The 26,449-nt window shown below is 35.4% G+C and overlaps 1 protein-coding gene across 7 annotated transcripts in view; it reads left to right on the forward strand.

Moving 5' to 3' along the window:
• SSBP2 (single stranded DNA binding protein 2) overlaps window positions 1-26,449 on the forward strand; it is a 272,802-nt gene that overhangs the window by 49,122 nt on the left and 197,231 nt on the right. For 6 of the 7 annotated variants that reach the window (XM_019715082.2, XM_019715079.2, XM_074328767.1 and 3 more), the window contains exon 2: window positions 20,801-20,873. In XM_019715082.2, coding sequence (XP_019570641.1) covers window positions 20,801-20,873 — 73 coding nt within the window. Of the gene's footprint in view, window positions 1-19,360; window positions 19,417-20,800; window positions 20,874-26,449 lie in introns of those variants that run through there. The other variant, XM_074328766.1, reaches the window with a different exon arrangement.

Genomic DNA, 26,449 nt, shown 5'->3' on the forward strand with positions numbered 1-26,449 from the left:
CAAATTTCCTGCCTCAGTTAGAGAAAGTGGAGAGTATTGGAATATTGGGGGGGAAAAGAGTAGGCTTGAAAGGAAGAGTATTATACTGAGACTGAAGTAAACTTGAGAGAAAGATGGATGGTCATAGTTTTTACCCTACACTTTAATTACCGAGTGACCTTAATTAAATACATTTTAAAATCTTCCTGGGTCTTAATTTTCCTCATTGAGTTCTTATGAAGATTTATCAGATAGACTTTCCTCCTTTTCTTTTCTTCCTTTCCCTTTCTCATTCCCCTTCCTTCCTTCTTTCTGTTAACACCTACCAGGTGTCAGAGACATACTAGAGCTGCAAGGATGATTAATAATTCTTCCCAGTCTCAAATTGTAAAATACTCTGTGACAATTATGTATTTGCATAATTTCTATAACAATGGTACAGTGGTGGTACCAAGAGAGGGAAGGACAATTGAGAGAAAATGGTGGTCAGGAAAAGTTTCACAATAAGAAACATTGGATTAGACTCTTCAGGGAGGAGGAATCATTTTCCTGGTTTAACAGGAGGGGAGAATTCCCCACAGTGGAACTGTGCAAAGGCAGGTAGCTGTAAAACAATACTACCCATTCAGGAACTGTTCAGTTTGGTTTGCATGTGGGTGTACTCCGTGGGGTAAGATAGATGAACTTGTACAAAGAGGCCATTGCCAAATCTGGGCCGGCCATGTTGGCCACGTTCAGGTATCTGCCCCCCACCAAGGACCAGGGAAGCAACTTTAAGAGACTGATACTTTGTAATGATCTTTTGACTTCGCTTTTGAAAGGAGCGAGGATAGGAAAAAGGAAGACCAGTGCATATACTATTACAGTAATCTGGGAAAGTCACAGTGAGGACACGGCCAAAGAAGATAGAGATGAACCGTTGATTATAGGGTCTAGAAGACTGAGTGACTGATGGCGTCTCAGGCAGGAGTGAGGACCTGAGGCCGACGGTCAGGTTGTAGGTGTGGACAGCCAACTGGGTATGTGTCATCAACTAAGAGGAAGAACAGAGAGGAGCGTAGTTTTTAAATTGCATGATGGGTGTTCAGGCAGATATCCTCAGCAGACAGTTGAATAAATCCCCCTGGAGCTTTCAGCAAACTCTGAGTTGGAGATAGAGGTTTGGTCGTGTAAACATTGACTGGTTTCTATGGACTGTCATACCCTGTTTCCCCGAAAATAAGACCTAGCCGGACAATCAGCTCTAATGCATCTTTTGGAGCAAAAATTAATATGAGACCCAGTATTATATTGTATTATATTATATAAGACCCGATCTTATGTTATAATAAAATAAGACCGGGTCTTCTCTCCAACTCAGAATTTGCTAAAAGCTCTAGGTGGAAAACATGTAGAACCAAATGAGGACTATGAAGTAATCGTAGGGAATGCCAACATTTTAAGGGAAGAAAAGCTTGTAGGAAATGCAAAGCAATGATTTAAGATATGGCGGAGAATGAGTAGAGAGTGATTTGACGTTTTAAGTCTGGGGGAGATACTACCAGAATCGAACATGCTAAAGAAGTAAACCAAGTATTGCACAGTGGCCACTTTTGACACTGCAGCAAGAGCAGGTTGTGAAGAGTTGTGAAGTCATATTATGGGAAGACTGGAGAGTAAACCTGACTTATCAGCGCCTGAGCTGCTTAGGAATTGATTAGGTTGTACATAACTGAAAACCTTAAACAGTAATAAGATTTAAATTTATTTCCTCTTAAATAAAAGAAGCCTGAGAATCCAGGACTGAAGTGGCAGTTCCATGAAGTTGTCAGGGATCTAGATCCCTTCTGCCTTTTTAGTCTCCTGTTTTAGTCAGCTCGAGCTGCTCTCACAAAGTACCATAGATTCAGTGGTTTATAAAGAACAGATATTTATTTCTCACAGTTTTAGAGGCTGGAAGTCTGCCAGCATGGTCTGGTTCTGGTAAGGAACCAGTTCCAGGACCCACTTTCCCTTGTATCCTCACATGGTAGACAGAAAACCAACTAGCTTCCTGGCTTTTTCTTGTCAGGGCACTAATCCCATTTATGAAGACTTCACCCTCATAACCTACTAACCTCCCAAAGGCCCCTCTTCCAAATACCATCACTTTGGAATTAGGGGTTCAACATATGAATTGGGGTCGGGGGTACAAACATTCTATCCATTGCATCTGGCATTCCTAAAGTGACTCCATTTTCATGATCCAAGATGGAGGCTGCAACTCTAGCCGTCACACCCACTGTTTAGACTGATAGCAGATAAGAAGAATGGATGGACTTGTATACAAGTCTTCCAACTTCAATCTGTATCTCTTTGGCCAAAGTTAAGCCAAGTGAACACACCCAGCTTCGAGGAAAATAGAAGAATATTATCTTTTAGCAGGGGAACAACATGTCTAGCTTAAAATTTGGTTTCTTACTACTCAGATGAGAGACCTTGGAGGCAACTAACAGTCTCTGCTATAGAGGAGGTTAAAATTGTTTGTGTTGGGGGGATGGCGTGGGCAAAGAGAATTGAAACTTACTAAAGCTCTGTAAATTGGCTAATCTGCTGCTTGGCGCTTCCATGGTATTTCTCCTAGACATTACTGTGGATAATCAAAAAGGAACCTTTTTTTTTTTTTTTTTTAAAAAAAGGAACTTTAAAAAGAAGAATAGATTGTGTACCTGACAGTGTTTTGATCTACAGACGATTCTGCTTTCAAACACATTTAATTTTGCAGACATTTAGGGAAATCATTTAAGGAAGGCAGATCTCTGCTAAAATATGTTACTTAAATTCTCTAAATTATACTTTGATATGCCACGAAAACACTGAAATGGCATAGTAATCTAATTTAGTACCATGAACCTATTATAATACATTTCCTATTTAGCTGGCTTTGTAATTGTCAATATTAGTGTAATTTATTCCCTTCAACTGTTTTTGAATAAAAAATATGGTTTGTAATTATAGGGTAGATTAGGTTAAAAGTATTAAACTAATATAGGATATAACAGTTCTCTGCTCTTTAAAAAGCTAACATCTGGGGGAATTTGGAAAGAGTAAATGTGTTTAGAAATTGCATATTTTTTTAGGTACAGTTTTATAGTAATGCACAGTACCTTTTGCATTTATTGATTGTAACTCTGCTTGCCTGATTTTACTCATTGAACCAACTTACATGGAGTCAGTTGAATAATCTTTGACTGTCAGAGCCAGATTTTTCCCACAGGTATAGGAGGCATGCTTTTATTTCACATTTTTGGTTTGGAAATTTTGGAATGTCGGTCTACACTAATCTATAGGAACTACATGCATATTCTGGAGAAACAGACTTTATTTGAGTGGAGGAACAGGGTGGTAGGAGTGGTGGTCGTTGTGCTAGCAGTTGCCTGAGGTTCAACTTTGACAGATGAGCTTGCCATTTTTCTGTCCTTCACTTGGTGACATTTCCTGGGTGATGTAATTTCTTCCAGGAAGATACTGAATTATGATGGTTTGCAGTATTTTTCTAGATACAGTGGATTAAGCTTTCAGAGTCATACATCCTAAGCTTAGCTCTTCTACCAAGGAGCTCTAATAATCTGGAAGTCACCCAGTTGCTCTGGGCCATGTATTAGTAATAAAAGGATTATTTAATCTTAGGAAGTATTTTAAAGGTCACTTGGTCCAAACTTCTATTCAATGAATAAACCCCTGCAGTATCCCTAGCTTCAACTTGTACTTTTACTTTTCGGGCACTCACATTTTCCAACCCTAAAATGGTTCATTTCGCAACATTTTTGGATAGCTGTAATGGTTACCAAAAAAGGTCTTTGTCACTGTAACTCATTGGTTTTAGTTCTACCCTCTTTCACCATGTGATGTAAGACAATCTGTGCAATAGCTAACAACCTGTTAAGTATTTCAGCATTCTCTTTTTGCAGGCTGTGCATCACTGACACATTCAACCATTACTTATGACTTGTCTTTTCTTCCCTTTCATCTTTCTAGGACTATTACCTCTCCTTTTCAAGTTCTATACTGTATTAATTCATTTAAAGATAAAATTACACAGTCAAATACAGTATTAATTCATATTAAACTTGCTGTCAGCCAACACTTGTCTTTTCACCTGGGCTGTTATTAAGTAATGTTTGTCTATCCTGTCCAAGGTTTTGGCATCAAGCTCAGGATTTTACATTTATTTTTATTAAGTTAATTTTATCAGATTTATTGCAGTGTGTCAGAGTGCCTCTTCTTTTGGGATACTAATTCAGGAATCTAGATAAATATGTTAGTTATCTCCTTAGCTTTATTTTTGGATTTGATGATTATGCTGTGATTGCTTATCTAAAATCAAGGAATTAGTTTGATTATTTCCATCTGGACTTAAAGACGTCTAAGGTCTTTTAGCTCACTCTCTCTTCATTGATTTAGGCATCATGTGTGCTAAATACTTCTTGGTACAATTGATTGGAAATTGGTTATCTGAAGATTAATTTCATAGAAGTTCGTTTGTGTTTAATCCTTTTTTTCTCCCCGCTTCTGTTTTGTCTTTTACCAATTGATTATTTTGGCTTCTTATATAGTGATATATAAAAAAATTACTTTAGATACAAACATTACTGAAGAATCTGGATAACTTTAAATTTGAAAAATATCAATTCCACTTTATCATATTTTTTTAAATTGTGGGGTTTTCCTTATGTTTTTAGGTACAAAATAAATTTCCATATTCCAAAGCTTTTCACAGTAACCTAAATTATAATAGGAAATGCCGTAGGGAGTGCCATCTGGATGAACACTTTTTCAATTGCAAATGTACATTATCAGGCTTATTTTAATATAAGCTGAAAAGAATTAAAAGAGAACTATATGAAGAAATGTTTAATAAAACAAAATTTCTGGAAGCTGCTGCTAAATAATAATATATTTTCTTGTGAAAAACATTTTATAAGCTATAAAATACTGTCATATAAGTTGTTATTGTTATTATATTCCATAGTAATAGAATAAAAGCTTTCTATTGCATGTTGATATATATAGAATATTTTATGAAATCATTTTAATCCTTTCAGGTACACAGAGAATTTTATTTTGGCCACCAGTGTCCATAAAATATACAGTCATACCTGTTTTATTGTTTCGCTTTATTGCGCTTTGCATATATTGCGGTTTTGACAAATTGAAGGTTTGTGGCAACCCTACATTGAGCAAGTCCATTGGCACCATTTTTCCAACAGCGTTTGTTCACTTCATGTCTCTATGTCACATTTTGGTAATTCTTACAATATTTCAAACTTTTTCATTATTATTATATTTGTTACAGTGACCTGTGATCTTTGATGTTATATTGTAGTTGTTTTGGGGCACCACGTACAACACCAAAATATGACAGACAACTTAATCCATAAATATTGTATATGTCCTTAATTGCCCCACTGACTAGCCGTGCCCCTATCTCTCTTCCTTTCCTCGGGCCTCCCTATTCCCTGAGACACAACAATATTGAAATTAGGCCAATTAGTAACCCTACAAATAGCCTTTAAGTGTTCAAATGTAAGGAAGACTAGCACATCTCTCACTTTAAATCAAAAGCTAGAAAGGTTAAGTTTAATGAGGAAGACATGTTAAAAGCTGAGATAGGACCAAAGTGAGGCCTCTTGTACCAAACAGTTATCCAAGTTGTGAATGCAAAGGAAGAGTTCTTGAAGTAAATCAAACATCTACTCCAATGAACACATGAAAGATAAAAAGTGAAACATCTTTATTGCTGATATGGAGAAAGTTTTAAGTAGTCTGGATAGAAGATCAAACCAGCCACAACATTCCCTTGTGACAAAGCCAAATCCAGAGCAAGGCCCTCACTCTCTTTAATTTGGAAGGCTGAGAGAGCTGAGGAAGCTGCAGAAGAAAAGTGTGAAGCTAGCAGAGGTTGCTTCATGAAGTTTAAGAAGAGAAGCCATCTCCATGGCATAAAAGTGCAAGGTGAAGCAGCAAGTGCAGATGTAGAAGCTGCAGCAAGTTATCCAGAAGATCTGGCTAAGGTAATGAAGGTGGCTGCACTAAACAACAAACTTTCAGTGTAGATGAAACAGCCTTATATTGGAAGCAGAAGCTATCTAAGATTCGCATAGCTAGAGAGAAGTCAATGCCTGGCTTCAAAGCTTCAAAAGACAGGCTGACTCTCTTGTTAGAAGGTAATGCAGTTGTTGACTTGAGGTTCAAGCCAAATGCTCACTTCCATTCCAAAAATCCTAGGGCCCTTAAGAATGATACTAAATCTGCTCTGCCGGTGCGCTATAAATGGAAAAACAAAGGCTGGATGACAGCACATCTGTTTACAGCATGGTTTGCTGAATATTTTAAGCCTCCTGTTGACACCTACTACTCAGAAAAAAGATTCTTTTCAAAATGTTACTGCTCGTTGACAGTACACCTGGTCACCCAAGAGCTCTGATGAAAATGTACAACAAGGTTAGTGTTGGTTTTCATGCCTGCTAACACAACATCCATTCTGTAGCCCAGGTATTAAGAAGTAATTTTGACTTTAAAATCTTATTATTTAAGACGTACATTGTGCAAGGCTACAGCTGCCATAGATACTGATTCATGTGATGGGTCTGGGCAAAGTAAATTGAAAACCTTTTGTAAAGGATTCACCATTCTAGATGCCATTAAGGACATTTGTGATTCATGGGAAGAGGTCAAAATATCAATATTAAGAGAAGTTTGAATGAAATTGATTCCAACTCTCATGGATGACTTTGAGGGGGTGCAAGACTTCAGTGGAGGAAGGAACTGCAGATACGGTGGATATAACGAAAGAACTAGAATTAGAAGAGGAGCCTGAAGATGTGACTGAATTGCTGCATCTCATGATAAAACTTTAATGGATGAGGAGTTGCTTCTTATGGATGAGCAAAGAAAGTGGTTTCTTGAAATGGAACCTGCATCTGGTGAAGATACTGTGAAGATTGTTGAAATGACAACAAAGGATGTAGAATATTACATAAACTTATTTGATAAAGCAATGGCAGGGTTTGAGAGGATTGACTCCAATTTTGAAAGAGGTTCTACTGTGGGTAAAGCACTGTCAAACTGTGTTGCATGCTGCAGAGAAATCATTCGTGAAAGGAAGAGTCAATCAATGTGGCAGACTTCATTGTTGTCTTATTTGAGCCACCCCAGCCTTCAGCAGTCACCACCCTGATCAGTCAGCAGCCCTTAACATCAAGACAAGACCCTGAACCAGCAAAAAGATTATGACTCACTGAAGGATCAGATGATGGTTAGTATTTTGTAGCAATAAAGTATTTTTAAATTAAGATATGTACTTTTTTTTCAGATATAATGTTATTGTACACTTAATAGACTACAGTATAGTGTAAACCTAACTTTTAGATGCCCTGGGAAACCAAAGCATTCATCTGACTTGCTTTATTGTGGCGGTCAGGAATCAAACCCGCAATACCTTGAGGTATGCCTATAATAATTCTTTAATGCTATTATCCTTTCCTTAAACCCTCCCCGCTTTCTTCCTGTTTATCCTGTTTCCCTTAATACCTAAATTAAATGCCATTGCCTCTGTCAGTTAAAGCCCTTTTGTCAAGGGTCTCTTATAATGGTCTCTTCCTATTTTGAATTTTTGATGTTTTTGTTGTCTGCACACCATCATATGTGACTTTTTATTACTGATCTTATTTTTAATTGCATGTTTTGTCCTATTAACAAGTCTGAAAAATCACTTGAGGGCAAGATGTGTAACTTCGTTTTGTTTTTGTGTAAGGCCGGCCTAGAATAATAATAGTAGGAGCTTATTAACTAGAGCATAAGTCTTTATTTGTAAAATCTCTCTCTCGGGATGTTAAAAAATAGTTTCTGTTTCTAAAATTAGATATTTAGAATTATTTTTATGCCACTAATTTGTTAAACTCTTTCTTGGTGTCGAGATACATTTTCTGATCATATTGCCATAAATTTTGCATTAGTGGGCCCTAAATTAATGATGTTTTATTGGTTCTCCGTACTTTACACAAATGAGATGTTTAAGAGTTGTCTAATAAAGAGATGAATAATGGCTTGAAAGAGCAAATGCTGTAAATGTATAAATATTTCAAACTAACTCTAGGAAATAGATTAAGGCCTGGGGAAAAAAACCTGTGATTCTGATTATTGTATATGGAGCTTAAAAAAAAAAAAATCTCCAAATAATGATTTGAAAAAATAATGACCATACATTTCCACCCTCTGAAAATCAGAGGGAAAGAATTATCCCATTTTTTTCCTGAGTTGGGGTTTTCCCTCGAACACTGCCTTCTTTCTTCAGTGGTATTGAGAGTTCTGGGTCAATTTGTGTATAGTTGTGTTCTGCATCTCTTTCCTGTTCTGCTTGTGCCCTAAGGTGTACAGATCAAAGACATTGCTGGAATTTGTTATGGGGAAAAATTCTTCCAGAATTGCTCTAGGGAAAGTGGGAAATGGATTATAAGCACTAGCCTCACTTAATGGTGCATATTAATGTAGATACTTTAAATATGACAATAATGAGGTGGGCTCAACTAACGACATCGCCGAAAGTATTATAGCTAGATGAGCAAGGAGTTGGGCTGTGTGGTTAAGGAAGTGGAATAAGGGAAACGTTAAAAAGAAGTTGCAAGAAATAGTAGGGAATGTAACATGAGTGGAAAAGGAAAGCAAATGTAAAGCAGAATACATTTAAGTGCCAAAATGGCAAGTGCAAAGGTAGGAAAAGAGAATTAAGAGGAAGAATTAACAAAAATAAGAGTGGTAAAGCCAGGGAGAAGTTCTGAATAAATTATTTTCCGTGCTTAGTAGTCAGAGGAAAAACATTAGACTACTTTTAAGCATTTGCCATTCATCTTCTTTTCTTACGCATTATTTAGAAAGAAGATGTTTTCTTGGTTATAGTATATTAAAATAATTTATTATTAGAATAGGTATTACTGTTCATCTGTACTTGAGGAAAATGTTACATGTAGATAATTTATGATAAGCTTGGGGAAGAAGCTATGAACTCATGACTAAGTTTTGAAATAATTTTCTCCTGATTATAGAAAATTACATAATACAGAACAATATAGAGAAGGAAGTAAGAAGCTCCATTATCCATTGTAATCACCTTTAAGTACATTTTATATATATATATATAATATATATGATATATTTGTATATCATATATATACATATATATATATCATATATATATTTCTTTTTTTTTTAAAGAGCAGTTTTAGGTTCATAGCAAAATTGAGCAGAAGGTGTAGAGCGTTCCCATGCCTTCTGTCCCAACACGTACATAGGCTCCTCCGTATCCACATCCCATTCCAACGTGGTACATTTATTACAATTGATGAACCTCCATTGACACGTTATTATCACCCAAAGTCTGTTGTTTACATTGGGGTTCACTCTTCTGTTGTACATTCTGTGGGTTTGGATAAATGTATAATGACATGTATTCATCATTGTAGTGTCATACAAAGCAGTTTTACTGCCCTAAAAATCCCCTCTGCTCCATCTGTTCGTCCCTCCCAACCCATTCCCCCTCCCCCAATCCTGGCAACCACTGATCCTTTACAGTCTCCATAGTTTTGCCTTTTCCCAAATGTCATATAGTTAGAATCAGCAGTTTTTTCGGATTGGCTTCTTTGTAGTGTATTACGGAGTGTCTTAGTAATATGTATTTAAGGATCCTTCATGTATTTTTTCATGGGTTGATAGCTCTTCTTTTTAATGCTGAATAATATTCCATTGTCTGGATGTACTGAAGTTTATCCATTTACCTTCTGAAGGACTTGTTTGCTTCTAACTTTGGCAATGATGGATAAAGCTGTTATAAACATCCATGTGCAGGCTTTTGTGTGAACATAAGTTTTCAGTTCATTTGGGTAAATAACAAGGAACATGATTTTGGGGTAGTATGGTAAGAGTATGTTTAGGTTTGTAAGACACTACCAAACTCTTCCAAAGCGCTGTACCAATTTTGCATTTCTACCAGTAATGAGAGTTCCTGTTGCTCCACATCCTCACCAGCATTTGGTATTGTCAGTGTTCGTTGTAATTATTTTTTAACATTTTATTCTGTATACTTCTATTTTATGTACACACATATGCAATTGGTGTACTATAATAAGTTCCATAGACTTTGACGTACAGATTATTTCCACTTTTTATTTTGCTGTCAGAAAACCTCTGTCATGAAAATCCTAATATAAATCTTTGTGTTTTTTTTCTTTAAAATAAATTCCAGAGATAGTGTTGTACTGTCAACGATACATACATATTTTTAAAGTTAAAAAGTTCTTATTTAAGATCACTTTTTATTTAGCTAAAATTACTCCGTTGGGAAATAATTTGCAAAGATAATTTTATTTTCTGCCTTTAAATTTTCTGTACAAATGTTGGGAACCTTGAATAAATATAATGTAAAGGTTAACTAGACTTTCATTAAAGACACTAATTTCAAATGGACATACCAAAATTCTCCTATAAAAAATTTAATGTCATTTGACTGAGTTTATTAAACCCTTATGCTTTATTTGCTTATTTTCTGGTGGAAGTGCTCTTAGGCAATTAAGTTGAGGAAAGGACATTTAAGTAATGAACCCATTAAAAGTAACTGAAATTGAATAATGAGATATGTGATATTAATTGTTCTGAACTGGAACATAAATTTAACATGGTTAATTCTAAAAGTAAAAATGAAGCTTTACCATTACACTTAGTTTTCTTCTTTTTTTTAAGGAAAATTTACCTCAGATGAAGATAATTAAGCTGGATAAAATCTTACAACCTAATAATTTTTAAGCTACTTACAAATATTTAGTTCGAGTTACTGTGCTTTTGCTACTCATATTTGAATGCATGAAGAAATATTCTGTTGTAAAACTGATAGGAAAATTTATTTGAAAAAATATGTTTTAACTTCTATGCAACTTCTATCTTTAGTCTGGATCTATAGAGTAGTGGGGAATTGATCATTGTGTTTCTTGATTTGCATTTATTTAACTCTTAGGAAATGTTTATCAGTGGTAATTATACGTTAGTTAAATCTTGATACCCACTGTGTCTTCCTAGCACAAAAGCAACACTCATTTTCTGAATCTGGAAAAAATAATTCATTACCATTTATAGTATTAGTCTCTTAGGTCGGGAACTTATGTGTTATTGGATCTAAATATAAGTACAAGTATCCTTTGATTGAAAAAGTAACTGTTCTAGGATATTTTGGCATTAGTTGAATTTTTTAAGTGAACTCTTTTTCCCTCCATTGATTTCATTTCAAAATTTAGAGATATAACATGCTAGAAAACTGTGAACACTCCAGAATGTCACAGAATAAAAATGCATAATATGAAAATGTGGTCAAGACATGGAAACAACCGAAATGCCCATCAGTAGACGACTGGATTAAGAAACTGTGGTTCATTTATACAATGGAGTATTACACAGCCATAAAGAAGAACGAAATCTTACCATTTGCAATGATACGATGGACCTAGAGAACATTATGCTAAGGGAAATAAGTCAGACAGAGTAAGACAAATACCATATGATCTAACTTACATGTGGAAGCTAAAGAAAAGAATAAATGAATGAACTAATCAGAAACAGTCTCAGAGACATAGAGGAAAAACTGAGGGTTGCTAGATGGGAGCGGGAGTGGGGATGAGCAGAAGGTGAGGGGATTAGAAAGCACAATCGGTAACCATAAGATTGTCATGGGAATACGAAAGTCAGTTTAGGGAACATAATCAATAAGGTTGTAAAGATTTTGTAGAGTATCCGATGGACACTTGTCCCATTAGGGAGACCACTTCAGAGATGGTTTAGATGCCTGATCACTGCAGTGTACACCTGAAGCTGACGCTGAATAATAGTGAATGTCAACTATAATTTAATATATGTATAGTCACAGGATGTGGAGTACAGCATAAGGAATAGAGACAGTGGAAATGTAACGGCTGTGTGCGATGTCAGAGGGGTTTATCACTTTGTGCGGGCTATAAATGATAAATGTCTAACTAAAATAATAAATGAAAAAAAATGCAGTAACAGAATGTTTGTCATTATCTTGGTTTTGCTTAGTATTTCATATTGCTCTACGTGTAGAGGTAACGATTCATACAACTTTAGCAATTTGGCCAAGTCATTTACCATTCTGAAGGTGATTTTAATATTGACTTGGTACCCAGTATCACTTTGTCTTTGGTACTTACTTATCTTGCTTAAAGTTGCTTTCTAGCGAGAATAATCTGGGTACACTTGCATATTGTTAAAAGCTTGGTTTGGGTTGTTAAAATTACCCACCGTTAGTAGGGTAAGTCTACTTTTACTCTAGGGCTAGTTTAGTCCTACTTCTGAAGTGTGATCCATGGGGTCTCTACTGAATGATCTTGGTGTTCATTGAGGTCTTTCCCAGCCCTCTGTGAGAGAGTTCTTTGCCTAGCCAGTGGAGTTTCACACTACACATGTGCTCAGAGACCTCTATGCAGATTGTTGGAACTTTTTTCTGTGTAGCTTCCACCTATCTGATATCTGCCCATGAATTCCAGCTGCCTTAACCTCCCCCAAATTTAGTTTTTTAATCTTCACAACTTAAGAGACCATTGTCTTATATTTAGGTTTCTTGCCCTGTCTGTGTTCCAGAATGTGCCTTGAGGCAGAGAGCTAGGATGATGATAGGATGCAATACAGTTTGTTCTCCCTTTCTCCTGTATTATAGGCCTGCATTCCTATTGTCCAATGTCTAAAACAGTTGTTTCATGTATTATATCCAGTTTTCTAGTTGTTTATAGCCAGATGGCAAGTTCAGTCCCTCTTACTCCTCCACTTCTGCCAGTGGAAGTCTGGTATTTGGTGTTAATTTTGATGTTAAAACATTGAAATAGAGGATGGGAAGATCTCCAAGGTTAGTCAACAAGGATTAAGAAGCTAGTAGTGTTCTGGGTGGATATAAAGGAAAAGCTGCTCTCTCTAAGGGTAATACAAGCAGGTAGAAGTAAAGACTATGACTTAAACTGTGTATATCAAGGTTCCACAGGCAAGTGGAAGCCTGAGTATAAAGTATAGTCTTCAAGGTGGATTCAAGTGGAGAGTAACTACTATTATCAGGTGTTCCGACTACTGTATTTCCAGTGTATATACAGCTTAGCTAGAAGATTGGACAGAAAATTTTACTAAATTCTATGACTAACCATATTTCTATAAACTGTTGATTAGTGTTTTATTCTCATTTTCATATCTTAGCCCTTTTTATTATATCCCCAAAATTGATAGTAGTCATTTTAATTGTGAACTTGCCTGTCTGTATAAGGTAAATGTTTCTATTTCTAAGCATACCAAATTATCGAATTCCAAATCCATACTCATAGCATTATTTGTCTATCATATAGGACATAAATGAATCATTAGCAAAGTAGTATTTTTTTATGACCCACTATTCATCTAATTGTTAAAAATGTTTCATTCCTATTACTGTCTATCTTATCTGATGTAATTATCCCTGCCCTAGAAGATTTAATGTCTAGTGTAGCATCTTCAATATCTGTATTTATATCAGGTATCATTTTCTCTAAAACTGATATTGACAATATACAAAAAAAAAGAAAAAAAATGTTTTAAATGTGCTTAAAATGGAGCCTGGGAATTAGTATTATTGTGTGGTTGCAAAGACACATTTTTGACACTGTATCTGGTTTTTAGCTTCACTGTTCATGACGAAGAACTTTAAGAAGACAATGTCAGAAACCAATTGCTAATTTTTCACACCTCCTTAGCACCAGGTTATAAGCTCTGTTGAAAATTTGATCAGGCTGATCTAGTTTCACTGCTAATAACTATTTACAGTCCCATGAGCAGTCGCTCAGTGGCTGCCAAAAGCTCCTTGCTACTTGTTAGCTAGCTGTGATCCAGCTAACTATTGGCATTTTATCACTGAGGAGTCACATTTGGACACTAAGGCATGTTATTGGTCAACACTGGATTTATACAGTGGCTCAGGAATAAGAAAGGGTCTCTTTCTTAGATCCAACATGACTCTTGAAGACCTTTAGGAGGGCTTAATCTGTTAGTAAGTTCTCTAGATCTGAGGCTTCTCTGGTCATTGACATTGGGATTTAAGGACAACAATGGGGAGTGGATTTTGGATGCAGGATTTTGGATGCTTATTACTCGCCAGTGCTAAATGGAAACAGCTAGACGGAACATTCTTTCTACAAGACCCCTCTTTTAGCCCTCTACCATCTTTTTATTGTTGATTCCCTAATCTAGATTTAAACAGCAGAAAAGGAGGTTAGTAACTTTTAAAGATTTTTTTTTTTTGGTTTAAAATAACCAAAACAACAAAAATCTGCCACCCATAACTAAATGGACTAATTTATTAAAAAAAAAAAAAAATCACCCTTTATATGTAGGGACTGGGAATCAGTGTGAAGGGAGGGTGTTGGTAATGTCCATGTTAAGCAGTTTAGTTTTTTTATTGAGAGACCAAATCTTAAGGATACCGAGAGGACACTAATGCTAAAATAGGTTATCTAAGGGGATATCTTACACTTGTCCTTTGAATGCCTTGGTTAGAAGAAACCAAAGAATTCTCTATGTGCCTTATGCCTGATCTAAGAGAGTCATTCATGCATTAAAAATTTTGTATTAGGTACTTACTATTTTAGGTGCTGGAGATACAAATAAACAAGAGCCATGAAGTGCAGAATAGTAGTTCAATTTCAGGAGAAATGAGGAATAGCTGTTTTTTGAAGTGTCATTCTATCCTGCTACTTTTGCACATACAGTGAATTAACAAAAAATAATTTTAAAATTACAAATGGGGACCCAATAATCGGAAGGCTTTATATTTATTTGGATTTTTTTCATTTTTCTTTGATAAATATAAGAAGATGGCAAAATGCTAAAAAAATCAGTTTTCATCACTAAAGTTTAGGATGGATGGATGTTTTCTCTTATTGAGTGGCTACTTTCTCTTGCTTTTCAATTTCAACACTACATCTTTTTTGTAATAGTAAAATGATAGCTTGCCTCATTGGTACAGAGAACAGGTTGCCAGAGGCGGATGTGAGGCTTGGGGGTGCAGGGTGAAGGATGGGTAAATGGGTGAAGGGAGTCAAAAATTAAAAAACTTCCAGTTATAAATAAGTCATGGGGATGTAATGTTCATCATGGTGACAATAGTTGATAACACTGTATTACATATTTGAAAGCTGCTAAGAGAGTAAATCTTAAGAGTTCTCATCATAAGAATAAAAACATTCTGTAACAATATATGATAGTGGATGTTAACTAGACTTATTGTGGTGATCATTTCACAATATATGTGAATATCGAATCATTATGTTGTATACTTGAAACTAATATAATATTGTATGTCAGTTATACCTCAGTTAGAAAAGATAGCTTGAAAAAGACAGGTTCTTTTAATAGGTAATAGATCTCAGTATGAAAAGTAGATACAGGATGTTATGGTCAGGCTGATAGGTATGGCCATTTATTGGTAGTTGGACTTTTTATTGTATAGGTGCACACCCAATGATATTTTTGCATAGTTTGTAACTGTCTACCCAACAGGAACATTGTGAGGCATAATTACATCTTATCCACAAGTGACACACATTATAGTACGTATTCCTAAAAAAGTTTTGTAAATAGTTGATCATATGTTATTATAACTAGCATGTATAATGTAAAGGAAACTCAATGAATCTTGTTCACAAAATTAATGTATCCTTTTTACATTACGAATAGTCATATCTACTTTAACTGTTCTATAAATTCAGATTTAAACAATTAGGTCATTTTTATTAGCTGATGCTTGTGAAATAAGAATTTGTTTTATCAAGATGTATTATGCACACGTACATATATACTGACATAGGTACATATATATCAAGTGTACTGAATTCAAGAGCCACAGTCTCTCTCATATTTACCATTCCTTTCCATCCATCTTCTCAATCCCAGGAACCACTAGAAGCTACAACAATAACAGAAGTATTTGCTCTAGCTTCTGATACAGACACTGTACGTGTATGTATGTTGCAAAAGAGGAATTAGTTGTGAGTGATAGGCAGTATTTACCTTTTATTTATGTGTATCATGGAAAACTTGCATGCAAATTAACAACACTGTTTTAGAAACCTATTTTTATATCTTGTCCATAGTTCCTTATTTTTTACCATTTCCTTCAGAGGAAGGAATGTAATCTCAAATTAGCTAGCTAGATTACAGGAAGAATTCAATGAAATAAGGTCTTTACCCTTTTCCCAGGATGTAAAGTCCCTTTATTTACAAGGATAGTTGAGAATTTATGGTTATTAGACTCCTAAGTGACACTAGCTACTGTAGATGCCTTTTTAGTTAAATATTTAATCTGTCCTGGTACTGTTAGATGACACCTATTCATTCACAAGCTTGTAATAGATTTTGTTCATGTGAATGGTAAAAATTTAAGTGTTTTGTTATAGTTTGTAAGGTAAATTCGAAATAACTGTAGTTGATGGCATGATTAATTACATTTTCTCAGATTTTAAAGTTCACAAATGAGGCAGAAAAAAGTCACACAAGTGCTTATTCAATGAATATAGGATATCTAATTCCTAATTATGTTTTTAAACATGAAATTAATATAAAATATTTTACTGTAAAACATCTAGTTTTATTTTTAATTAATTTTCATTGTTCTTCATATTCTTTGGTTAAAAATCTTGTGCATTAAGCTTTTCTACATTTAAGATAATTTTTTTAGGCTAGATTCTCAATAATGGAATTATTGAGTCCAAATGTGGGCATCCTTTTTTTTTGAAAGTTCTTGGTGTATACTTACTGCCAAATTGGTTTTTAAAAGACTTACACCAATTGGTTGCCATCAGCAGTGTTTCCTTATCCGTTTCCTCACAAGTTATGTATTTAAGTGAGAATTAAAATCCTGTTAATACAAAGAAATATGTATTTCTTTGATTCCTTGTGATGTTTAACATTTTCCATGTTTTAAAATTAGTTGTGATGTTTGTTATTGTCGCTGCCTATTCATCTATAAAGGATTAGTATTTTTCTTTTCATATTAGTTATTTCTATCGGTAAACATTAAATGTTTCTAAATGTTTCTTTCTTACCACCTCCCCGCTGCCAAAGAAAAAAAAAAGACCCTGACCAAAATCAAGTCAGACAACAAACTAGAAAAAAATGTTTGCAGAAAATACGTCACAGGTTTAATATTTTTATCTGGCTAAATATCTTAGATTTTTATGTAGTATCCATGGCAAAGTGTAATCTTCTGGGGTCACCAAAGGTACCAGTAGGATTCTAATTAGAGGACAGTGCTCTAACAGCCGCTGCCCTTAGGCTTCTAAAGGAGGCACAGGATGCTTGCTTCTCTACCTAAGCCATACTGGTTTTACTGCTTTATTTTGTTTTTCTGCCCCATCCATGCTATTATGGTTGGATGTCATCTGTTCCTTATAGTTATTAATGTTTCTACCAGTTAAATAGCCACAATATACTTTATCAAAAGTAGTTATATTTCTTAAAGGATACTAAAAAGGAAAAAAGAAAATGTTAATTTAAAAGGATACACAGGTTAAATATTTGTATATTCAGTATTTACCTTGAAATTTTCACTGGTCACTAGAAATTGGACCCAAATAAAATGTTGTCTCTTGTGTTTGGTGAGCTCATGTCACTGGGTAAGGGAATATGCTATGATTCATTTGCCTGCATGGATGGACAAGTGTCATTCCCAATTTCCCTGGAAATCATTTGTGTTCAAATCGTATCTTTTATTGCGGGGCTTCTGGAGAGTCATATTTCTGGCCCTAATACCTATATTGTATGGGAAATATACAGTGTCTGTATCAGAAGCTAGAACAAATACTTCTGTTGCTGTGGCTTCTAGTGGTTCGTGGGATCGAGAAGGTAGAAAGGGATGATAGACATGAGAGAGATTGTGGCACTAGAATTCAGTGCATGACTTGGTAATATATTACTGGATGGCAGAGAATTCGCTGAAATTGTAACAGTAGTTGTTATAATAGTAGTTGTCACTATTTATTGTGCTCTCTAATACTTTCAGCAATACTCAAGGAAGGTAGTATTCTTTCCATTTTACGTACGAGGAAACCGAGACTCAGAAATCATGTTTCATTCAGCATGAGCACAGGTACCGGAAACAAATTTAACTTTGGATGTAGTCAATTTAAGAGAGAAATATTTTATTAGAAACTTCAAACAGTAGTTGGGAGAAGCAGGTTTGGAGCTTGGTGGAAAGGATAAGACTTAACGAGATAGGTTTGGCGAGTCCTGTGCACACAGATGATTGTTGAAATATTGGGGGTTTGCAGATGATGTAACTCATATTGTGGAGTCATCCTGGCAGCAGAGTTCTTTGCTCACCCATGCCGTGCTCCCTGCCACTCATTCTAGACCATAGGTCCTGACTGCCTGGGAAGCATTAATTCTGTTCAAGGGAGGTTATGGAGCACGGATATATGAGGTGGCGTTATAGACAGTTCCTCAGCCGCATCCCACCTCATCGCCCAGTTGGTAAGGACGCGCGGCTGTAGATTCTGAGGGCAGGAGGATGGGCGCGCCCGTTGGGAGGTGCTTCCCAATCTCCCATAGTTTGAAACCCCTTCTTCCCAATGATTCTGTGCCCCTGCCAATACATTTTCTTTTAACAATCATTGCCCTACACCCAGAGAGAAGGAGAGGGGATTGTTGCTTTTAATTCTACTGGTAAAGAGATCCTTCTTACTACCTAATTAATTAGTGAAAACACAGAAGAAACATATGAGTCCCTTTAATAGTAATAAAGAAGAGATCACAAGGAAGTGACTGGCTTAGCTTTACGGTATGACGTTTATTGCAAGGATGCAGCAGCAGTTGTGCTCTGCAGTCCGTTCTCTCCCCAGCAGGCCCGCCACAGTAGTGCCTCTGCCACACGCGTTCCTCTGCCTCTCACTTCAACTTCTGCGAGCTTGGTAGGCTATCCTTATTGTTCAGCCTCTGTGTTAGGCCTGCAATTTTTGTCTAGTCTGCACCACTGGTTTGGCTCTAGGCCCACGATTTTACAAGCTACAAGGAATTACCTGAGGCTTGGTTTCTTCTGAGGTGGGCAGGAGGGCAGCACTGCCACTGGCAGGCAATTTTGAGGCTTCACAGTCTTTCTAGGAAAAGTACACAAACATTCTGCTTTTTCAAGATGAAATTTGCCATAATATTCAGTGAATCGTGATAAGGTGGGGAGTGGTTAGTGGACGGACAGGGTGTGTGGGAAGTGTGTTTGACGTATGTGTGATAAGAATCACCAGTTGAATTTGTTTGTTTGTTTGAAACTACAGGAATAGTCCAGTTGCTGTATCCCATTTGATGTACTTTGGGGATGAGCCACACTTCCACGGGGAGATACTGCTACCAAAAGGAGTATGTCATATTCCTCAGGTGTTTTAGGGTAGAAAAAGAGTTGAGAAGCACATATCTAGGAATGCCATTCAACTTGAGGTTAGAGGATGGTTCTAAATTACTCACAGATACTCACTGTCAACATGCTTTCATCTATGAGTAACTTCAACAAATGTGTGCTCTCTTGTGCTGCTTAGTATAATTCTCAGAATAATTCTCATTTTAAGTGTTTGGCAGTTTTGGAATGGGGAAAGAACCAAATGGACACAGCAACTAGATTTGTACAGGCTTTCCCTTTTCATCACAAATGCATGATATATTTCCATGAAAATGAAGAAAATATTCATTTTTGCAAATGCCATCAATCTTTAACAATCAGAAATTCACTTGACAAGGGAAGTGGTGTAGCTACACAGAATTGTGGTTATTGTTACATTGTTTTGTTTACTGTAAACCTGGCTCAATATTGGTAAATATAGTGTAGCAGAAACTGAACTGTTGTGAGCTATCTGGGCATTGGTCCAAGATACCATTAAAAATACTGCCTCAGACTAATTTGGTTTATGAATAATATTTAGTTAACAGCTCAACTGAAATTGAACCACATGGTATAGCTTAAAATTTCTGGATCCACAAGATAATGAGAGTAGTATAAGTATATACTGCATACTTAATATTGTATATTTGACTGATAAATTTATATGTAATTTTGTGTTAACCTTTAAACTGTAAGTACCCAAATGCTTAATATGATCTGATATCTTTAAAGTTTATTTAATACTGTAGTTTGCTCTTAATTTGAATGCCTTATAAAGCAAAACCTAAAAAAATAATGAAAGGTTACTGAACAGATATATTAGAAGGGACATTCAGCACCTGTTTTGGCCTGTATGTGCAAATAGCTGGAGCTGACCTTAACATTCATCAAAAAGCCTGAGGAACATAAAGTTATTGGAAAGGTCTAATTCATTTATTTTACTAATGAGAGGTGGTAATTATACTTTAAAATAGGTTACAAGGGTTATTAATGTTTGGTTATAAATTATTAATTGTATTAGGTATAACAAAGGAAATGAGCTTATGGTAAGTGAGATGATCGAAGACAGAAATCTGTATTTGGATGTTTCTTGCCAAGAAAAGATATATTTGCCTTTTTCTTTGTTATTTTAATTAAAGTTCTTTTTGGATATATATATCATATATATCATATATCATATGTATCATGTATATATCATATATATGCACACACATATATATATATTTCCTTTGAAAGGATATGGGAAGAGTTGATTTTCTGTCACTGTTAAGTGTGTAAATTATTTTTGTAATGTAAAAATATATGCGTTATTTAAATAATTAATTTTAAATATTCCTCTTCTCAATAAATATTTTATTCATTTTCCAGGTTAGCACTCTACGTATATGAATATCTGCTCCATGTAGGAGCTCAGAAATCAGCCCAAACATTTTTATCAGAGGTATGTTTTATATATTTTCTGCATTTTATTTTGATATATAAGTGAATGAAAAATATAGTGTAACAATTATTTGAAAGAAATTAATTTTTATATAATGTGTAGCAAATGCTCAGTCATTAGTATGCATAATATAGTCTTTGTAGATTATTTGTAAGCATTTTTAATATCCCCAAATGCCATTTACGTGCCATTAACCTTCTATTCAACTTTCCAGCCATTTTCCCCCTTAGAAATGGAAGCTAATATTAGTCTTGGCAACAATAATCAAGAAAGCAAATTTGCTTAAAAAAAAAAAAAAAGACATACACCACTATGTCTCAAAATGTCATTTTTCACAATTTTAGAAAATATGGTTTTGTTTTGTTTTAATTTTGTATGGATAATAGTGGCTTGATGACTAGATTTCAATTAGAAAACACTTTGATAATCTTATTTCAAGTTCTTGTTTCTCTTTTTATTTTTCTCTTTCACCTATTTTTAAACTTTGAATTTGAGCTTTCTTACAGTGGTACTTTTTCTTCTCTACTTTATATAATGGTGAGATTGAGGAGGATTTTATTTTATTCTCTTATATGCAAGGCACATAATGTGCTAAGGTGCTTTACATATTACTCTGATTCTTATAAGGACTTTGCAAGATAGATGGTATTATTCCTGTTGTACTGATGAGAACGGAGCTCAGAGTTTATATAACTGGCTCATGGTCACACAGCTTAGTTGTGGAACTAGAATTTAAACCTAGGTCTATGTTAATTTCAAAGCCCCTGGTTTTCCTTTTATATCTTTATTGTCCAGTATGGTGACCACTGGCCATATATGACTTTTTGAGTACTTGAAATATGACTAATCCAATTGAGAAGTGCTATAAATGTGAAGGACACACTGGGTTTTGAAGACTTAGTATGAACAAAAGTATATAAAATATCAATAACTTAAAATTTTTAATCATAACTTAAAGTGGTAATATTTGGGGTATATTGGGCAAAATAAAAAGTGTTACTAATATTAATTTTACCTCTTTTTTCTTTTTTAACATGGTTACTAGAAAAGTTAAAATTGTACATATACAGCTCTCGTTTGTGGCTCCTGTTTATATTTCTATGGGACGGTACTGCCCCCAAATCATGTTGTCTTCAGGGAGCTCAGTAGTTTGGCCCCCACCCGATCAGGGACACAACAGGCAACCCCTGGACCAGAGTACCCTGCCTGGCAAACACACAAGTAAACAAACACACATAACCCCCCCGATCGTGTTATTTCATTACTTGGTGTATGTGAACTACTAGGGCCTATGTGCAACTAAGGAATTTAAGAGGTTTGCTCACAACACATAAGAAGTCAGTTGTTTTACCACAGAAGTAATATGTTCAGTGTAATAAAAATTTGATTTCAAAGTTAATTCAAATCAGAACAGAAGTTTAGTGTATCTTTATCTCATTAAAACATTAATTAGAAGACTTTGGTCTGTGACGGTTCTAAGTCACATTGACTGTGATATGACAGAGGAAGTGATTGAAATCACAAGGATGCTCTTAATATTTGTATTATTAATCACTGCCAACTTATAGTATATTTAAAAGAATCTAAAGCCAGCTACGGAGATTTTTAATTTCTATTTTAGTACAGTTGAAAACTTGATGAATGATGAAAGGATTTACTGATCTCCTTCCTTAGATTAAGGACCATTTTGAATTGGCTCAATTTGTTGAATCCTCACGGGTTCCCAAGACTGTACTTTGTTACCAACATTGTAAGATACCAGGTACAGTGATTATTAAACTTCATCACAAAAGAAAAATGTTGCTAGCTTGTGTAAGGAAGTTCAGCTATTTGGACTCAAGTGGATTTAACAGATAACTAGGTACTGTACTGATATGCTCTGAGCTCAATGGACAATGGATACACAGAATTTCTAGGGTTATTTGGTAGAAATGAGATTAATTTCAGAAAAGATTTACTCATTTTTGACAACTGCTTGCCATGATTTTATTTTGTGTGTCGGCATTTGGAATCCAAAAGTGAGTATTTCTCTGAATTACCAGTCTGGTTCAGTTTCACAAGAGGAATCAGTTAAGCTGAAAACAAACTACTGTCCTCAAAAAGAAACAGTATTTCTGGACTTTGGAGATGAGTGCATGTGATTCCCAGAACTATTCTTCACTTTCTAACTTGTCAAAACTCTGAGTGGTTCTGTGACAATACATTCTCATTATCTAAATAACCAATGCAGGGTTGGCTACATATAGGAATTGGCTTGGTGTCCTTAAATAAAATTAAGAATTAGAGTATTGCAGAGATCTAGATTTTTTCCTCTTCTTAATTTTTTTTACATTGTTTATACAATATTTATATTATTTATATTGTTTATACAATGTTACTAGCCCTTATTTGCTATAAATTGGTTAATAAGTTAGCTGGAAATAGAGGCCTAAAAACATCTAACAGATTGTGTCTTCAGATTTTATTTAGGGATGCTAAATTATTGAACACCATAGACTCCAAAATTCTGATCTCTCTGTTTATCTTTCACCTGTATGAAGAGAGAAAATAATTTTCTAACCAGTTTCTTGAACTTTAATTTGGAGGCAATATAGTGGAAAAGAGCATAGGCTTTGGGGCCAGACTTCTGGGTTTGAATTATGTCCTGCATCTTATTTATTTATTCAGTTTTCTTAATTATAAAACGAAGATGATCGTAATAGCAGTTTAAAGTTGTGCTGAAGTTTAAGTGAATTAGTACACACAAAGTGCTTAGAAGGGCCTGGCATGGAGTAAGTGTTCAAAGTGTTATTTTAAATTCTTGGCCGATCTTTTCTATCTTGTATAGTCTTTCTTTAGAGTCCAAGTGAGTGTATATGTATATATACACATACATCTATCTATCTATCTATCTATCTATCTATCTATCTATCTATCTATCTATCTATCTATCTTATGTGAATGTGTAGGAGCCAAGTGTCTGTCACTTGGATGGTCCACATTCCTCCCACCTTCTGGGTGACTTTTTCTATCAAAATGGCTCCAGCTCTAGTCCCTAATATTATAGGTTGTCTTAAGTCTCCTCTGATATTTCGGGGCCTTCCTAGAGGGAGGGGGCTTGGGGTCTCTGCTGTAATTTCTTGCTCCTACTAAGTATTACAGCCCGACTACTTCTCCTTCTTATGGCTGATACCTTTTCTTTGCCTGAAGTTTTTGGTTTCTGGTATGACCTCAAAGCTCGACTCACTAATTGCTCTTGTATATAAAATATTCTTATTGAAGGTTGGGAGAAAACTGAAGAACGTTAAATGTTGTACAGTATAGACAACAACATTAACTCAAATATTAGACATAACTATCCTTAAGTTCTTTGATCTCCTTGCCACAGGGAATTTCTCACTAGCTGTGTGCCTGGGGCTCTTTGCCTCCCATCTTGTTCGCTCCTGCATCCTCTCCCCTGTTCTCCTTTCCTGAAACCTCCCAGACACCCACCTCCAAAAACAAACAAAAAACCCAGAGAGACAATCGGCAACCTCCTAAATTTTTGTTATTTTATTACGTAGAATAGTAAGTATTTGTTCTCTACTTTCAAACCATTTTTGGGACAAAAAAATACAAAGAGAGAGAAAGGATTCATCAAGGAGCTTTTTCAAGAAAAAGGTATTCCTCTATAAGAGGACATCCACCTTTCTTCTAAAGTAAAGCAGCTCTATTCAGTAATCAAACTTTCTAAGATTATGGAAATGATCTCGAATCTGTCTAATAAGTTGTCCACTAGTCTCTTGTGACTATCGAGCATGTAAAAAGTGGGTATTGCAATTGAGGAACATTCAGTTAAGTTAATTTTAAATTGGTTAGTCGCTATCATGTGAACAGCACAATTTTAGATTATCTGCTTCAAAGGGCAGTCAGGTTTTCCTTCCAGTTATACATCGAGTTGCTTAAATTTTTAAAATTAAAATGTAAAAGTTTTTCCTTTTTTTAAATCTTTAGTGTATAGATGCATCCATACTATATACATGGAAGAGTTTAGAATATTGGTGGGAACAGTAGGCTGTGTCTAAATTTAGAAGTCTCAGGAATTTTGCCCAGGAACAAACATATACATAGCTATAGCGGATCTTTTCTTAACAAAAGAGCTAGCTATATCCTTTTATGGTATTATTTTTTAAAAATTCTTACAAAGTATGTAAGGATTTATGAATACTCTGAAAAGTTTAGAGCTTATGAGCTTCAAACCTGCTGCTGTGCTGTTGAAGGGGGTCTGGATCATCCAAAGAGGTCCCGTGTTGACAAGACAGGAACCTGGAAAAAGGTGCTGCTGCCATCAAGGGGGGCCCCATCCCTGCTGCTGCTGCTGCTGCTGCTGCCACCCCAGCAACTGCTTCACTTTTGGAGCCAGGGGCAGGAAGCTTCTCTTCTGCCTACTGCCTTTTGATCTCCTGCTGGTGTCTCCTGATGGCAGAACTAAACAGGAAACCAGCTGGCAAGAAGCCCAGGAAATGTAATTTTCAGAATCCCAGCACCAAGTGTAGAATGGAGTATAGAAGGGTGGGTGTGAGGCTGAAAGGTAATAGGTAAAAGACCAGTATACCTTACTGGAAGCAAATAATGATGAAAAGTTAAGCAGCTGTGTATGCATATGTTCGTGTGTGCACGCACGTATGTTTATCATTTGTCTTTGTTTATGCAAATGTTAATTGGTTATACACACTGTTCACTGCTTTAATTTTTGTTTCACTTGTTTGATTTCAGTCGGTTTATATTGGTTCATGAAACTTCATAATTGTCTTTTTGTGATTATAGGGTATTTCATTCTATGAAATGCTCCATGATGTATTTCACCAGCCCCCCTACTGATGGACATTTAGGTTATTTCTGGCCTTTTACAATTACAAGCAATGCTTCAATGTAAATTGTTTTACATATATATGCACACGTGAACATATTTATAGGTTAAGTTCCTAGAAGAACTGCTATATCATATAGTAAGTGTATTTGTAATTTGTAATTATCATTTATAAAGCATATGGCATTGTCTTACCCCTGTCGACATACATCTTGTTCATGATTCAGTGTTTGGTTCTGCATTTATATAGAAATGCTGAAAACGCTAGATCATATCATAGGGACACAGCATAATCACATGAGACTGTCGAATGCAGAATATGGCAGTAGGAATGGGCCTCGAGATCTACACGAAAGTTACAGGAGAATGCAGCTTTTAGTTGGGCAAATGGTGGCAGGAAGGTAGGTGGATGATTAAACAGCAAAAAGCCCTAGAACACAGTGGGTCTGGGGTTTGAGAGAAATTGTACTTACAGATGCCACTCAAACACCTAAACAAGCCTGAAGGCCATGAACTCAGTACAACAGAAAATGCTCCTTCATAAATAGCAGAATTGTTTCTAAAATGACTATTGATGTTTAGAGGTATTTTCTGGCTATTCTTCAACCCCATCCATCATTAATGCATGTTGGCTAAAAAATTTAAACTACATAGATGAATGTGATTTTAAAATGAAAGTCCTCTTTTAGCTGTTTCCAGAGATCATTGTTGTAAGTAAGTTTGGTGTTACTTCTTTAATAGGAATGCA

This window comes from Rhinolophus sinicus, linkage group LG03 (genome assembly GCF_036562045.2).
Source record: "Rhinolophus sinicus isolate RSC01 linkage group LG03, ASM3656204v1, whole genome shotgun sequence".
Lineage (NCBI taxonomy): Eukaryota > Metazoa > Chordata > Mammalia > Chiroptera > Rhinolophidae > Rhinolophus > Rhinolophus sinicus.